This window comes from Hemiscyllium ocellatum, chromosome 1 (assembly GCF_020745735.1).
Source record: "Hemiscyllium ocellatum isolate sHemOce1 chromosome 1, sHemOce1.pat.X.cur, whole genome shotgun sequence".
Taxonomy (NCBI): Eukaryota; Metazoa; Chordata; class Chondrichthyes; order Orectolobiformes; family Hemiscylliidae; genus Hemiscyllium; species Hemiscyllium ocellatum.
The window spans coordinates 116440900-116456501 of NC_083401.1; the positions used below are offsets into that span (position 1 = coordinate 116440900).

Sequence of the window (15602 nt, forward strand, 5' to 3'; positions counted from 1 at the left end):
GCCACCCAGCACTGGTGGATGGATAGCCTCTGTTGCATAGATCCCACCTCCTGCAAGATTGCTCAGACAGGAACACACTGGGGACCAGACCTGACCCTCTTCAAATATTATACTTGGCATTTAACTCTGGTTATTATTACAGCGCATTGTGGTGATTTAGGCAATTTGCATTTGTAATAGGAGTCACAGGAAATTACACAAAATCATTGTAGGTAACTGCACATTGCCTATCATTTAGACATATCATTTTTATTGTATTCTATGTTGTCAGTGAACCCACTTAAATTAGGAGTCAGCCATGCTAGACGTTTGAAGCTTGTTTTTATGGTATATGTCTGGATGAAAGCCCTTGGCTGCTTTGCTTCTCATGACACATGGGACTAATATTGTTTGATCAATACATAAAATGATAATACCAATGTGTTTATTATTTGATTCTATTTACTTTGTTGTGACAAAGTGAATGCTTAAATCACTTTATGAATATATTGAAAGCAGCATTTATTCTCATCTCTAGAATTCTGGGCAATCGAGTAGCTGAATTGGAAAAGAAACTGAGAACTTTGGAAGTTTCTGGTTTGTGGAGCCTTCCAGGTGAATTTTAATCTTATTTTCATTTTTTAAATGTACTTTTCTGTGCAGCGTTTTCCAGTTTGTTGTTATTTTTGAGATTACATTTTGAAACAGTTCAAAGTAAGAGTTTTTTTTAAACAATGCCAAGATCTATTAAAATTACACTCGATTCTTGTCAAGTGTACAAATGAATCTGACTTGAAATGAGATTTCACTAAATATTGTAACAATACAATTCATTATGTTATTCCAATTAGCATTAGAAATTGCTGTTCCATGTGTTTATGACTGTTAATAATGTTTCTGGACATTTTGGCAGAACTTTGTTGTTTACAGTACTGAATGTGTTCTCTTTCTATTTGATGTGCTTGGTTCCACACTTCCATCTGCTAGCATTCACTTCAAGAGGACAAGTCTTTGCTAAAGGCAGTGACTCATCACATTAAAAGTATCCTGTACTTTGTCTCATAGCACACCTGAGTGTATTTTTGAAATTTGGTCTCAGATTATGCCACATAATGCTCAAATAATTAACTTAAAATCTTTATGTGGAATTCTGCTTTCTACTATTACAGGGGAGCAATCAACTAATTTAGTTTGTAAGGTGACAGCAAATTACTACATCTAACATAAAAAAGAAAGAAGCTTCAACAGAGCTAGCTGGGTTTTTCGAAACTAGAATTCTTGATATTCCAATTGCTAGATAGCTGGTGGAGCACCCCAGACTGGGTCACACATCAAGATGGTGTAGAATTCCCAACACAGTTGTCTGTGCAGCAATTGCCCAGACAATAGTACATTCCATTTGGCAACTCTCCTCTGTCTGGAACGATCTGAAAAATCCCCATTTATCTTTGAGAGTTTGGTGATGTTCTGACTCACTTAGCCTTAGTTATCCAGGAGATGTTAGAAGATTAAAATATTTCATCCTGGATAACTACTAAACTGAAACTCTCCCACTCACCACTGACACCCCCAACCTCTTACAATCCCAGACCCTCATGTACTCCTTCACAGATGTGATCTGATACTCCTCCCACCCCTTACTTCCTGACGTATCCAAACCCCAGCCAGAGCTGACAACTATTTATTACATCCCTCCAATCTGATACTGCTGAAACAGGGGTCAGTTCCAAAATGACCCCTGACCTAACGAACACTCATTCACCTAACTGGCATTGTAGCCACTTTTCTCAGCTGGTACCTTTCACTCCCTCACCCACCTGGTATTTCACCCATTATATTTACTTGGCTTTCTACCATCTTACCCAACAGCCCTCACCTACCCATCTGCCACCCTAGACCCTCACTTAGTTTAAACACTCAGTTTGTCAGTCACTATCAAAGTATGTTTGGGACCTTTATCTCCTGAAATATGGCAGCAAGTGGTTTGAGAAAGGGGTGTGTCTTGACCTGCAATGCTACACCTGTGCTGACTGGATTTTTCCCTTTTTTTTAATGGATTCATCTGGAATAATTTAGACTCTGAATTTTCCCCTGAAAAATCACTGACAGAAAAGTGAGCAATTTTGAACAGGGTTATCATCAGTTGAATCTGTTCTGATGATATTCTTAATTCGAGGTCATGGTTTTTAGTGTTTTGTAATTAGTGCACTGTTTAATTCAGCATTTGTTGGCCTTCCTTCAGAAGGGTAAAAAATGAGGTCTGCAGATGCTGGAGATCACAGCTGCAAATGTGTTGCTGGTCAAAGCACAGCAGGCCAGGCAGCATCTCAGGAATAGAGAATTCGACGTTTCGAGCATAAGCCCTTCATCAGGAATAAGAGAGAGAGAGCCAAGCAGGCTAAGATAAAAGTAGGGAGGAGGGACTAGGGGGAGGGGCGATGGAGGTGGGATAGGTGGAAGGAGGTCAAGGTGAGGGTGATAGGCCGGAGTGGGGTGGGGGCGGAGAGGTCAGGAAGAGGATTGCAGGTTAGGAGGGCGGTGCTGAGTTGAGGGAACCGACTGAGACAAGGTGGGGGGAGGGGAAATGAGGAAACTGGAGAAATCTGAATTCATACCTTGTGGTTGGAGGGTTCCCAGGCGGAAGATGAGGCGCTCCGCCTCCAGCCGTCGTGTAGTTGTGTTCTGCCGGTGGAGGAGTCCAAGGACCTGCATGTCCTCGGTGGAGTGGGAGGGAGAGTTAAAGTGTTGAGCCACGGGGTGATTGGGTTGGTTGGTTCGGGTGGCCCGGAGGTGTTCTCTGAAGCATTCCGCAAATAAGCGGCCTGTCTCACCAATATAGAGGAGGCCACATCGGGTGCAGCGGATGCAATAGATGATGTGTGTGGAGGTACAGGTGAACTTGTGGCGGATATGGAAGGATCCCTTGGGGCCTTGGAGGGAAATGAGTGTGGAGGTGTGGGCGCAAGTTTTACATTTCCTGCGGTTGCAGGGGAAGGTGCCGGGGGTGGAGGTTGGGTTGGTGGGGGGTGTGGATCTGACGAGGGAGTCACGAAGGGAGTGGTCCTTGCGGAACGCTGATAGGGGAGGGGAGGGAAATATATCCTTGGTGGTGGGGTCCGTTTGGAGGTGGCGGAAATGGCGACGGATGATACGTTGTATGCGGAGGTTGGTGGGGTGGTAGGTGAGAACCAGTGGGGTTCTGTCTTGGTGGCGGTTGGAGGAGCGGGGCTCAAGGGCGGAGGAGCGGGAAGTGGAGGAGATGCGGTGGAGGGCATCGTCGATCACGTCTGGGGGGAATCTGCGGTCCTTGAAGAAGGAGGCCATCTGGGCTGTGCGGTGTTGGAATTGGTCCTCCTGGGAGCAGATGCGGCGGAGACGAAGGAATTGGGAATATGTGATGGCGTTTTTACAGGGGGCAGGGTGGGAGGAGGTGTAGTCCAGGTAGCTGTGGGAGTCAGTCGGTTTATAATAGATGTCTGTGTTGAGTCGGTCGCCCGAGATAGAAATGGAAAGATCTAGGAAGGGGAGGGAGGAGTCTGAGACAGTCCAGGTGAATTTCAGGTCGGGGTGGAAGGTGTTAGTAAAGTTGATGAACTGTTCAACCTCCTCGTGGGAGCACGAGGCAGCGCCGATACAGTCATCGATGTAGCGGAGGAAAAGGTGGGGGGTGGTGCCAGTGTAGTTGCGGAAGATGGACTGTTCCACATATCCTACGAAGAGGCAGGCATAGCTGGGGCCCATGCAGGTGCCCATGGCAACTCCTTTAGTTTGGAGGAAGTGGGAGGATTGAAAAGAGAAGTTATTCAGGGTGAGGACCAGTTCAGTCAGTCGAAGGAGGGTGTCAGTGGAAGGGTACTGGTTGGTGTGGCGGGAAAGGAAGAAGCGGAGGGCTTTGAGTCCTTCGTGATGGGGGATGGAGGTGTACAGGGACTGGATGTCCATAGTGAAAATAAGGCGTTGGGGACCGGGGAAGCGAAAATCCTGGAGGAGGTGGAGGGCGTGGGTGGTGTCCCGAACGTAGGTGGGGAGTTCTTGGACTAAAGGGGACAGGACCGTGTCGAGGTATTGGGAGATGAGTTCGGTGGGGCAGGAGCAGGCTGAGACAATGGGTTGGCCGGGGCAGGCAGGTTTGTGGATTTTGGGCAGGAGGTAGAAACGGGCGGTGCGGGGTTGTGGGACTATGAGGTTGGAGGCGGTGGATGGGAGATCCCCTGAGGTGATGAGGTGCTGGTGAACTGACTTCATGAGCTGCGGAAATCCATGTGGTATAGGAAGGGAACTCCAGGGTTTAAGCCAGCAACAAGGAAGTAACAGCAATTTATTTCCAAGTCAGGATTATGTGTAGCTTGGAGGGCAATTTGCAGGTGATTCACAAGCATCTGTTTCCCTTGTACTTTTAGATGGTGTAGCTTATGGGTTTAGAAAGTGCTGTTGAAGGAGCAATGTGTCTTGTAGATGGTAGACACTGATGCCTCTGTGTATGAATGGTGAAGGGAGTGAATGTTAAAGGTGGTAGATGGGCTGCATTGTCCTGGATGGTGTCAAGCTTCGTGAGATTATTGAGCTAAACTCATTGAGCTATGTGGAAGGTATTGCTTGATGTTCCTGAGTAGTGTTTTTGGATGGTGAACAGGCTTCTTGAAGTCATGAGCTGAATCATATTTTGTTGGCTTCCTAGCCTCTCACCTGCTCTTATAGCACAGTATCTGAATGGCTGGTCAGTTCAGTTTCTGATTAATGGTTACAGTTAGAATGTGGGGGAGGTCAAGAAAAATGGTTAGATTTTCTGTTGTTGGGGATGGTCATTGCACGAATATTACTTTACACTTATCAGTCCATCCCTGAATGTTGTGGTCAAGATTAGAGTGGTGCTGGAACAGCACAGCAGATCAGGCAGCATCCGAGAAGCAGGAAAATCGATGTTTCGGCCAAAAGCCCTCCATCAGGAATTGCATTGCAGATGAAGGGCATCATAGAGTCATAGAGATGTACAGCATGGAAACAGACCTTTTGGTCCGACCCGTCCATGCCGACTAGATATCCCAACCCAGTCTAGTCCCACCTGCCAGGACCCAGCACATATCCGTCCAAACCCTTCCTATTCATATACCCATCCAAATGCCTCTTAAAAGTTACAATTGTACCAGCCTCCTTCACATCCTCTGGCAGCTCATTCCATACCGAAACATCAATTTTCCTGCTCCTTGGATGCAGCTTGGGCTGCTGTGCTTTTCCAGCACCACACTAATCCTGACTCTAATCTCCAGCATCTGCAGTACCCACTTCTGCCTGAATGTTGTGGTGTCCAGGTCTTGCTGCACATGAACACCGACTGTTTTAGTATCTGAAGCAGTCTGAACATTTTGCAATCATTGGCAAACATCCTTGCCTCTGACCATATAGAGTCATAGACATGTACAGCACGGAAACAGACCCTTTGGTCCAAACTGTCCACGCTGACCAGATATCCCAACCCATCTAGTCCCACCTGCCACCACCTGGCCGATATTCCTCCAAACCCTTCCTATTCATATACCCATCCAAATGCCTCTTAAATGTTGCAATTGTACCAGCCTCCACCACTTCCTCTGGCAGTTCATTCCATACACATACCACCCTCTGTGTGAAAAGGTTGCCCCTTAGGTTTCTTTTATCTTTTCTCGCTCACCCTAAACCTATGCCCTCTAGTTCTGGAACTGCACCCCCACCACCCCAGGGAAAAGACTTTGTTTATTTACCCTATCCATGCCCCTCATGATTTTATAAACCTCTATAAGTTCACCCCTCAGCCTCCGACACTCCAAGAAAAACAGCCCTAGCCTCTTCAACCTCTCCCTATAGCTCAAATCCTCCAACATCTTTGTAAATCTTTTCTGAACCCTTTCAAGTTTCACAACATCTTTCCGATAGGAAGGAGACCAGAAATGCACACAATATTCCAATAGTGGCCTAACCAATGTCCTGTACAGCTGCAACATGACCTCCCAACTCCTGTACTAAATACTCTGACCAATAAAGGAAAGCATATCAAATGCCTTCTTCACTATCCTATTTGCCTATGACTCCACTTTCAAGGAGCTTTGAACCTGCACTCCAAGGTCTTTTTGTTTGAATATATGAAAGTACAGAACTTAAATGTACTTCTCCATTAAAAATTTTCACTCTAATATGAACGCTCGATTTATCTCTGTCTTCTCCAAATAGTTGAAAAAAAATCAAACTTACAAAACAGCTGGTCCAGGAAGAGCCATGGGACAAGAGGTCAAGGAACATTTTGGTTGAGGAACACCCATGTTTGGAACAGACAGTTAAAAGACAATTGATAGAAGATTTCAGAGGACTTCCTAGACTCATTTTGGTAGGGAAGGTCATTATTGAAACAGCTGAAGGTCAATGAGCTGAGGACATTACCTTGAGGTACTCCTGCAGAGATGTTTAGGGCTAAGAAGATTGACTTCCAACCACCACAACCATTTTTTTTGCTAGGTATGACTCCACTCAATGGAGAAAGTGAGGTCTGCAGATGCTGGAAATCAGAGCTGAAAATGTGTTGCTGGAAAAGCACAGCAGGCCAGGCAGCCTCCAAGGAACAGGAAATTCGACGTTTTGGGCATAAGCCCTTCATCAGCAATGATTCATGAAGGGCTTATGCCCGAAACGTCAAATTTCCTGTTCCTTGGATGCTGCCTGACCTGCGCTTTTCCAGCAACACATTTTCAGCTCTGACTTCACTCAATGGAGAGATCCAATTCATAAATACTCTATTTTTGCTGTGGCTCCTTGTTACCATATTAGTTTGAATGTCCCCTTGATGAAGGGTAGTCACTCTCACCTCACCCCTGGAATTCATTCTCTTTTGTGTACGTTTGAACCAATGCTATAATGAAGTCAGGAGCTAAGTCTCTCTGTCAGAAGCCAAACTGAGTATGAGTGTGCAGGCTGTTGCTGTGGAATTATTATGGTCTGTTGATGTGAACTGCCCTCAGTGCTGCTCTGGAATATCCAGTGCCTGAATATTCAAGGATACGAACATAAAGAAAGAATTCTATAGTTTGGTACATTTATGAGGAAAAATCTTGCGATTGGAGTAGGAATCCCAATTTTCAGCTCCTATTTAGACAAAGAAATACTTATCTTTGTAGAAGTTCTTTGTCTGAATCTCCAAATCAGGCAACTTTCCAGGTGAAGCAATCAGGTCAGGTCAGGGCTCCATACAATGAAGTGGATAAGTGTTCAGACTACATCCCTATTATCAACATGATGTGCCATATTCCAAGGTTTCAAAATCCTGAACATACCTTGACAGATGCTTAGGGAAAATAAGTGGGGGAGGTAGTAGAGTGACTAAAGGAGGGGTAATGGGGGCTAGGGTGCGAGATGGGTGGGTGTTGAGGTAGGGTTAGTGATTTAGTGGCAGGCAATTAGTGGGTGGCATGCCAGATGCATGATGGGTTAGGATGATAAATGTGGCGGGGGGGCAATGCAGTGGCAGGTGGGGGAGGGTCTGTGTTGCCAGGGTGGAGGATTTGGCTGGCAGGTGGGTGAGAGGTAAAGGGTGTCACATGCATGAGGAAATTAGATGACTTGTAGATGGGGTTCTACAGAGTTTGGGATAGTGATAGGGTGATGGGTGGGGGGTGGGGATGGCGAGCAGGGTGTAGCGTGGAGCAGAAGAAGTCAGCTCAGGTCAGAGTGGGTCGGGGGCGCTGGGTCAGCAGTGATGTGAAGGCATTGGGAGTGGAAGCTGTGTAAAGACAAGGGGAGGGGCTGGATGGGTGGAGCTGTTGTGGGGTCAGGAGGTGGTACGGTCTAAGTGGACGGCTATGGGGAGGGTAGAATTGAGATTTGGAGGTGTTGGGTGTCTGTGGGGATCAGAGCGGAGGTTGGGGGTGAGAGGTGGCAATGTGAATTGGGTATGTCAGCTTACACAAGGGTTACAGTAGGATTAATCCTTCTAACCTTTACTGGGTAACTATTAAGTATATTGGAACTCTCTATTCTCAGAGTTTAGAACCTTTTCAGATGGTTCCAGATCCAGGCAATTATCCATCAGAAGTTTCAACCTCCAGGGCAGTTCCCAGCGAGTTAGCTGCTTTGGGATATCCACATGATCTCAACTTGCAACTCATGTCCACTTTACTACAACAGTTATCTTCCCAGCAGGACATTCAGGCAAATATTATTTCTGTCCTTTTTTGAGAGTCTTTGGTACATTTGATCATTCTTTCGAGTGGAGCAGAATAAACAAATCCCAGTCCCTTCCAATGTTGCAATAATTCATGAGTGTTCATACACAAAATACACAAAGCTTGTGTTATGTCACTTACTTTCTGCAAATTGATCTCGCCAGTTAAATCTCATGCCAGTTGTTGATTGCTTCAACATACATTTACATTGTTAACAACTAATGGTTGCACACAGATAGGTTGAAGTGGTGGGGTTTTTTCAGAGCTGGAGGGGGTGCAGGGAAGTGGGGAGCTGTGGGATTGGGGATTGCTGGGTAATGGATAATGGTTGTCTGGATCAGTGACATCTTCACTGTGAGAGTCATGTAGAGTCATTTGTTTCTGTGCTGGCAGAGATGACCAAAGGTGAAAATTTATGTTTGATGTGGGGGAGGAAGCAGATAGAATTTTCTGATGGGATAAGAGTGAGGATGAGGACAGAACAGACACTGATTTCTTTCTGTACAGGAACCATACATTCTTGATTTCCAAGCGGAGGATGAGGAATCAAAAGTGGTCTCATAAACAGGAACAGAAATTGCTGTAGAACTCAGGAGAAAGCAGAGTTAATGTTGGAGTCCAGTAACTAGAACTGACTGTGGCTGGGATAAGGTTGGCATGTGCGCTACAGTAGTGGGTGGAGAGTGGTTAGGATGGAGGTGGGGCACAGGGAGAGTGAGATATGAAAGAGGTAGACAGACAGGGGATTATTGACAGCAGGCAGGACAGAAGAGAAGTTGAATAAGTGATAATGAGAGCTGAGGGTAGGAGAGAATGGGTGGGAAGGGCTTTTGCCTGAAATGTCATTTTTTTTCCCTACTTCTTGGATGCTGCCTGACCTGCTGCGCTTTTCCAGCACCACTCTAATTTTAACTCTAATCTCCAGCATCTGCAGTACCCACTTCTGCCCTGTGCTGAAAGCAACTTGTGTCATGTCAGGACCAGGGTGTGGGGGTGGGTTGAGAACAAAGGATGTAATCAGGCGGTAAAGTTATTGAACACAGTGTTGAGTCCTAGAGGCTGCAGGGTCCCCAGGAGATGAATGAAATGCTGTTCTTCAGATTTGTGCTGAGGCTCACAGGAGCACTGCAGCAGGCCTGAGACAGAAATGTTGGCATGGCGTGGAAACATAGTGGTGTGTGGAAGTGGTAGGCAACAGGAAGCTCCGGGGTTTTCTTTGTACGGACAGTAACCAAAAGTGGTTTCATGTCTAATTTCTTTTGTTGGGAAGGGAAAACGGCCAAAATAATTTCTCGAAGCTGGGAAAGGGAACAGCTGCTATTCTGCAGGTGAATCACAGTTCCTTCTGTGCACGGGAGCAGCATTTCTTGGCTTAATTGGATGGGAGATCAGGATAGACATCAGCTTTGTTATCAGTCGTCCAATAAAGGAGAGAAAGAGGATGTGGGCAAGAGACAGCTGAAAGTGGGAATGGCAGTGCAAGAGTGTGTTGAAGATGGATGACAAGAAGAGGGAAGTTTGTGAGAAGTGGAGAAAGAGAAAAAGGGGCTAGAATTGGATAGTAAATGTGAAGAATGTTTGAGGTACCGTTGAAGTTATAGGAATATTGTGAGATGTCTATAGTTGAACCATTGTTTGATGGAGCAAGACTGTTTTAAAGTCAGAATACAAGGTCATGAAAATGGGAGAAGCAAATCAACTGCAGGACAGAGTGGAGGATATGAGATTGTGGGGAATGGACCTCGCTTGCAGCCCAAGGTGCTGCTACTTGCTAAAATGCAGAGGTTAGAACGAACATGCCCCTTGATGCTAGTGGGGCTTATGCCAAGTTGCTTCCAATTGCGAATGTGAGACCTTAACCTCTGTGAAGGGGAGGTTTATTTAAAATGAACCTTTGGTGGGAGGGAACAATGTTTGAACACACTTTGCAGTGGATAGGAGGTAGAAAGGAATCTGGCTGATTTGGTTGTGGCTGAATGTTCTTTTGGACAAAGCCTACCACATGCTGTGATTATTACCAGTCTACAATTGTTCCCTTGTGCCTCAATCACTAAGGGCTTTTGCTGGATTTTTCATTGTTACTCCAGTCATTTGCCAGTGTGCTCTCTGCTGCTAGTTGGGTTGCTGAGGAATGTAGAAGTCCTATGGGAGGAGGAAGAGCCAATGCTGATGAAGTTTTCTTTTTAGATGCTAATCATTGTAACCTGGGTTATACACACCTGAACAATGTGCTTTCTTGGGGACTTTACAAGCATTACCATACCAGTGATGATGTGGCCAACTCTTGTTGCTTTTGTTCTGTTTTCTGCTTTTACCCAGATCATTTCCTAAGGGAATAACTTAAATGTGGATGGAGAACATTTTACTGCAGTCGTTTATGGGCTATTTGCATGTTTTTCAAATCACTCCAGTATGGCCTTGATGAACTTGAATCAGCTTGAAACAGTTTGCATTATTCAACTCCTATTCAAAAAAATTGTAATGGCTATTAGCCAGCACACACTTGCTTGAGTTATCAGCACCGTGGTAATGTCCTGACAGTAATACCAGATCAGGTTTAAACTGATCATCACTTCCATTTGTAGAACTTAAATTAACTGACATGAGTGAAATATGCTGAGCCCTTGATAGAAATTCTGCGTCATAATTGACAAAAGACTACATTGATCATGACAAACTTTTCCATATTCCCTATACATGATGTATTTTCCAAATACATTTGGAACATTTAAAAACATTGTGTGTAACATTTATGGGGAGGCAGAAAAAGGACAGGTAATCTGAGAACAATTGAAGTAGCCAACAAGGCCAGACATGACAGGGGAGGGGGGTCTTGTCAGATTTCATTATGCTGTTGTTTTTTCCATTTCCTTCCCTTCAACTGCAGTATTGTCAATGTGGCCACCGGCCTGAAGGAAAAACCATCTGAGCTTTGTGACCACAGCGAAAAACCTTTGGGAATACTTCCGGTCAGTCGGGGAAAGGTTTGGTAATCAGGGCAGGGCCATGAGGTATGGGATTTTGAATGGTCATGCTAGAATGAGAATGAAGCAAGTGGATCAAGGCATCTAAATCTAAAAGGTTGTAGGTGCAAGTGGAATTCAATAATCCCAGCAGTGGGGCAAGAGAGAAGTCTTGAGGTACAAGGGGGAGACTGAAGGGCTGCTGTGATCCAAGGAGCACCCCTAGTCCTGAGAAACCTGTATGGCTCAGTATATAGTTTTAATTAGGTTCCCAGTGTAGTGTGCGAGCCGGATTAGAATATGATAATAAAGTATTCCACCTTCCCACAAGACATTCAGTTGTTCCTATATGTACTGATCTAGAAAAGCTAATAAGTGTATCCCAACTCTTGAATTATTTACCCCGTCACCTTCTGTCTATCGTTGGAGATTGGGGTTAATATCAAGGTCACTGTGTTAATTGTAGGTCCTGCGTTATTTGCATTGAAAGTGTATAAAGAGCATTGTTGAGTGCTTGAATTAAGTCACTTGTATATCTGTTAGTGCACTGTGAATAATCTTATTATAATGCAAATGAACTCGGTTAAACATCAGTGGAAACTGTTTATCAAAATCAATTATCCAATGTATTACATGATTTTCCTTTCTTTCTATTTGTTTCTTCCAGTAATAGCATTTCTTCTGTTTCCTTGCTGCCCACAGGTCTGAGCTACAATATCTCAGTGGGATTAGGGAGTAGGTTTTGCTTATACTATATTAATTAGATAAAGATTATAATTTGTATGCATCAACGTTATTATCGAATACTGTTATTGTCATACAAAATGTAACTTGTCAAATATAACCTGGCATCAGACACATCTTTTCAGCAGCTATGATATATGAACATAGGATTAGGCACAGGCTATTTAGCCCCTCAAGCCTGTTTTATCATTCTGAGGTATTAGCTGATCTGCAACCTAAGTTTAAATACCTAGTGTTGTCCCATAACCCTTGATTCTTTCAGCTGATGATCTCAATTTTTGAAATAATAGTTGAACTATCATCAAATGCCATTTGTGGGAGGAAGTTTAAAAAAATTCCACTGCCTTTTCCATGAAAAAAAAATTCCTTGGGTGAAAGGAGGCAACGGGTCTGGCTGCTGTCTTGACAGCAAGTAAGATCCTTGTATCACCTATTTTGGGAAAACCCACCATATTACGTGACACTCAAGCAGTTAACTGAACAGAGTCAAACCCTCCCAGGGATCCACAATCTCAGGATGGAATTTATAGTCAAGAGGCCAACAGTACCATTAAATATCAGTCAATGCATCATCTAGTTGAGGCTAGTGTTATCTCTGGATCGCAGGCCTCAGGTGAGTGGTGGGTTTATGTTGGGTGGGGTGTGTCTTGGAGAGGCCGGCACTAAGGTCAGGGTTCGGATCTCAGTGGGCACCTTCTTTTACGATTCTGGATTCCTCAGTCAGGCACTAAGTTCCCGGGGACCTTACATTGCTGCCTCACTCTTTACATAGGGAACATCCCACCCATTACTGGATTATTACTAATGGTTAATAGCCCACTTAATAATCTAAATTGATGATGAGTCCTAAAGGCTGTCCACAGGCAAACCCACCACAGAATCAATCAGGGTGGAAATGGGAAGGGTCTACCATTAAAATTGTCCTGAGAAGGATGTCAAATTCCATTCCTAATTTCAATCCTGAAAGACCACACTCTAATTTTTAGACATTTCCCACAGTCCCAGAATAAAAAGTAAGGATAAATGGTTTCTCCTAATCTACCCAGTTGATCCACTTAATATCTTGAAAATGTGAATCAGATAACCTGTTATTATCTCCTCATAGTTTAATCCTTGGAGTTCAAGTATCATTCTTGTAAAACTGTGCAGCACACGCTCTGTACAGTTACAATATTTACATAATAAACTAAAATTAAAAGTTATCCCACAGATGGTCAATGGCATCACAGCAATCAGTTTAACAGTTTAAATGAATCCAGAGTAGGAGATCAAACTTTGCATGTTATAAATGCATGAATACTGATACATTAAATACTCAGAGTTTAAGCTATCATTTGTCCACACTGTGGCAAATTGTCTTCAGTCATACCAAGTTAGTGACATGGAGAGCCCAGTGCTTTTTTGTGAAAGGAAAACTGAGGTGACCATAGTACATTTGTGCCTGACCTTTCTCTCAACAGGTCAGAGCTCAAAACTGTTGAAGCAGCATAGTGAGAAGAGGAAATGTCAGTGAAAATTCTAAATAATGCAGCCTGAAAAGATAGCTTTATATATTTTTACTCCCAGTTTAGAACATCACATCCTGAAAATACATGCTGGAATTTGGGATTGTGCCTCTCCTTTATGCTTTTATCCATTAATTTTTTGGGGTTGGAAAATTGAGGAGCAGAAAACCAAATTCCTAATGAGCAGTACTGAAAGTAAAAGCTCTTTTCTTATGTCACAAACTTGTAAAAGTCATCTGTCTATACTATGTAATCTTATTTACCTCATTTAGCAGAAACATGTGAGTCTAAGAATGTTTCGTTTACCACGATGAAAAGTTGAGTTCTTACCTAGGAACCACTGGGCGCTAATGCAGATTGTCCAGAATTCGAAATTATTCTAAGTGGCTGTAGGCCGAAAGATGTGACCTCATTCAGATACGTTCTGGGTATTGTTAAATGAAAATTCACTTGAATGTTAAAATTATTGTTCCATTATTTAGCCAGTGAAATAATGATCAGGGCCATTAAGTATAGTTTATAAATTAATTTAAACAAATGTGGAGTGAAAAATATTCTGGCATAGCTCTGGGTAAACTGCATTAGGACACCTTATTTGATTTGTGTTCATGTGCATCATTTAATTAAAATCTCTCCTTTATTTGTGCTACAACGAATACATGACTTATATCACTCTTGCATTGAAAAATGTCAAGTGATAATTTATAAGTTATATTGTGAGCAATTACATTACAACTTTTCATTTCCCTTCTGGAATCCATTCCTGACAGCAGGAGGGAAGGAGACTCTAACATTAACTGATGCTGCCATACCTGTGGATCTAAGACCAAAGTCACCTCTGTACCTGGGTGTCGAACAACAGCTGCACAAGAATGGTGAGTAAAGAAAAATGAGGGAAAAGAAAGATTGGTATCTTTGATTTACCAGGTATATAGTTAATGCTTCCATCTGGCATTGTCTTTTTTTTATGCAGATAAATATCAATCAGTTTATTTAAATAGAAAAATAATACGTAAGGGATGTATCACAATACACATTAATCATCTGTTTGTTTCACTACACACAGTGGCGAGAAGGTGTAATGTCTTGATGTGGGGTGGTGGCAACAGACAGTAGTGATTCATTTTAGGAGAGGCCAGGTACATTTATGAGGGAAAAGGAAATAGAGGAATACAGGACCAGGTTTGAAGAGATTGTGGAGTTGTCATTCGACTAGTAATTCAGAGCCCAGGCTAATATTCTGCAAACATGAATTCCATTACCACCATGGCAGGTGGTGAAATTTGAATTAAAGAAATATCTAGAATGAAATGTTACTTAATTGTCATTAAAAAGAAGTCGGTTCAATAATGTTCCCTGCGGAAGGGATTCTGCCATTGATCTATTGTAGCCACAACTTTTTAAGATTGGTCTGGTTCAGTTTGTGGTTAATGGTAACCGCCCCTTTCCCTTCCCGTATGTTGATAGTGGGAGATTCAGGGATGGTAGTTGAATGTCAGGAGGCAGTGGTTAGATTCTGTGAAATTGGAGATGGTCATTGCTTAGCATCTCTGTGGTGCAAATAGGATTTGCCAGTTATAAGCTCAAGCCTGAATGTTGTCCAGATCTTGCTCCATATGGACACGGACTGCTTTAGTATCTCAGGAATTGTGAATGGTGCCGAACATTGTACAATCAGCAGCAAGCATCCCAACTTCTGACCCAATGCTGGAATAACAATTGTTGATAAAGGATAGTTAGATGTAGCACACTACGCTGAGATACTCCTGCAGGACTGTTGTGGTGAAGTGGTAGTGTCCCTACCTCTGAGCCAGGAGGCCTATGTTCTTTCCACTTACTCCAGATGAGCATAATGACATCTCTAAATGGGTTAATAAGTTAATATCTACCCAAAGGAACAGAGATATCCTGGGACTAAGCTAATTGATCTCTAGTAACCTCAACTTTTGTGCTAAATATGAGTCCAACCAGCAGAGAGCTTTCCCCTGATTCCCAGTGACTTCAATTTTGCAACAGCCCCATGATGCCACGTACTGTTAAATGCATTCTTGCTGTCAAATGCAGTCACTCTCACCTCATCTCAGGAATTCAGCTGTTTCGGCCATGTTGGAACCAAGGCTGTAATGAGGTTAAGAGCTGAGAGGCAAGAACCCAAACTGGGCGCCAATGTACAGGTTATTGCTGAGCAGTTCCTGCTTTATCACATTGTTGATGACCTCTTTCAT

The 15602-nt window shown here is 43.5% G+C and overlaps 1 protein-coding gene across 1 annotated transcript in view; it reads left to right on the forward strand.

Annotated features, from left to right (window-relative positions):
- Positions 1–15602, forward strand: part of ccdc149a (coiled-coil domain containing 149a) — a 136045-nt gene that overhangs the window by 102338 nt on the left and 18105 nt on the right. Inside the window, exons 10-11 of the mRNA XM_060826638.1 lie at positions 518–594; positions 14148–14252. Of these exons, the coding sequence (XP_060682621.1) occupies positions 518–594; positions 14148–14252 (182 nt within the window). The remainder of the gene's footprint in view (positions 1–517; positions 595–14147; positions 14253–15602) is intronic.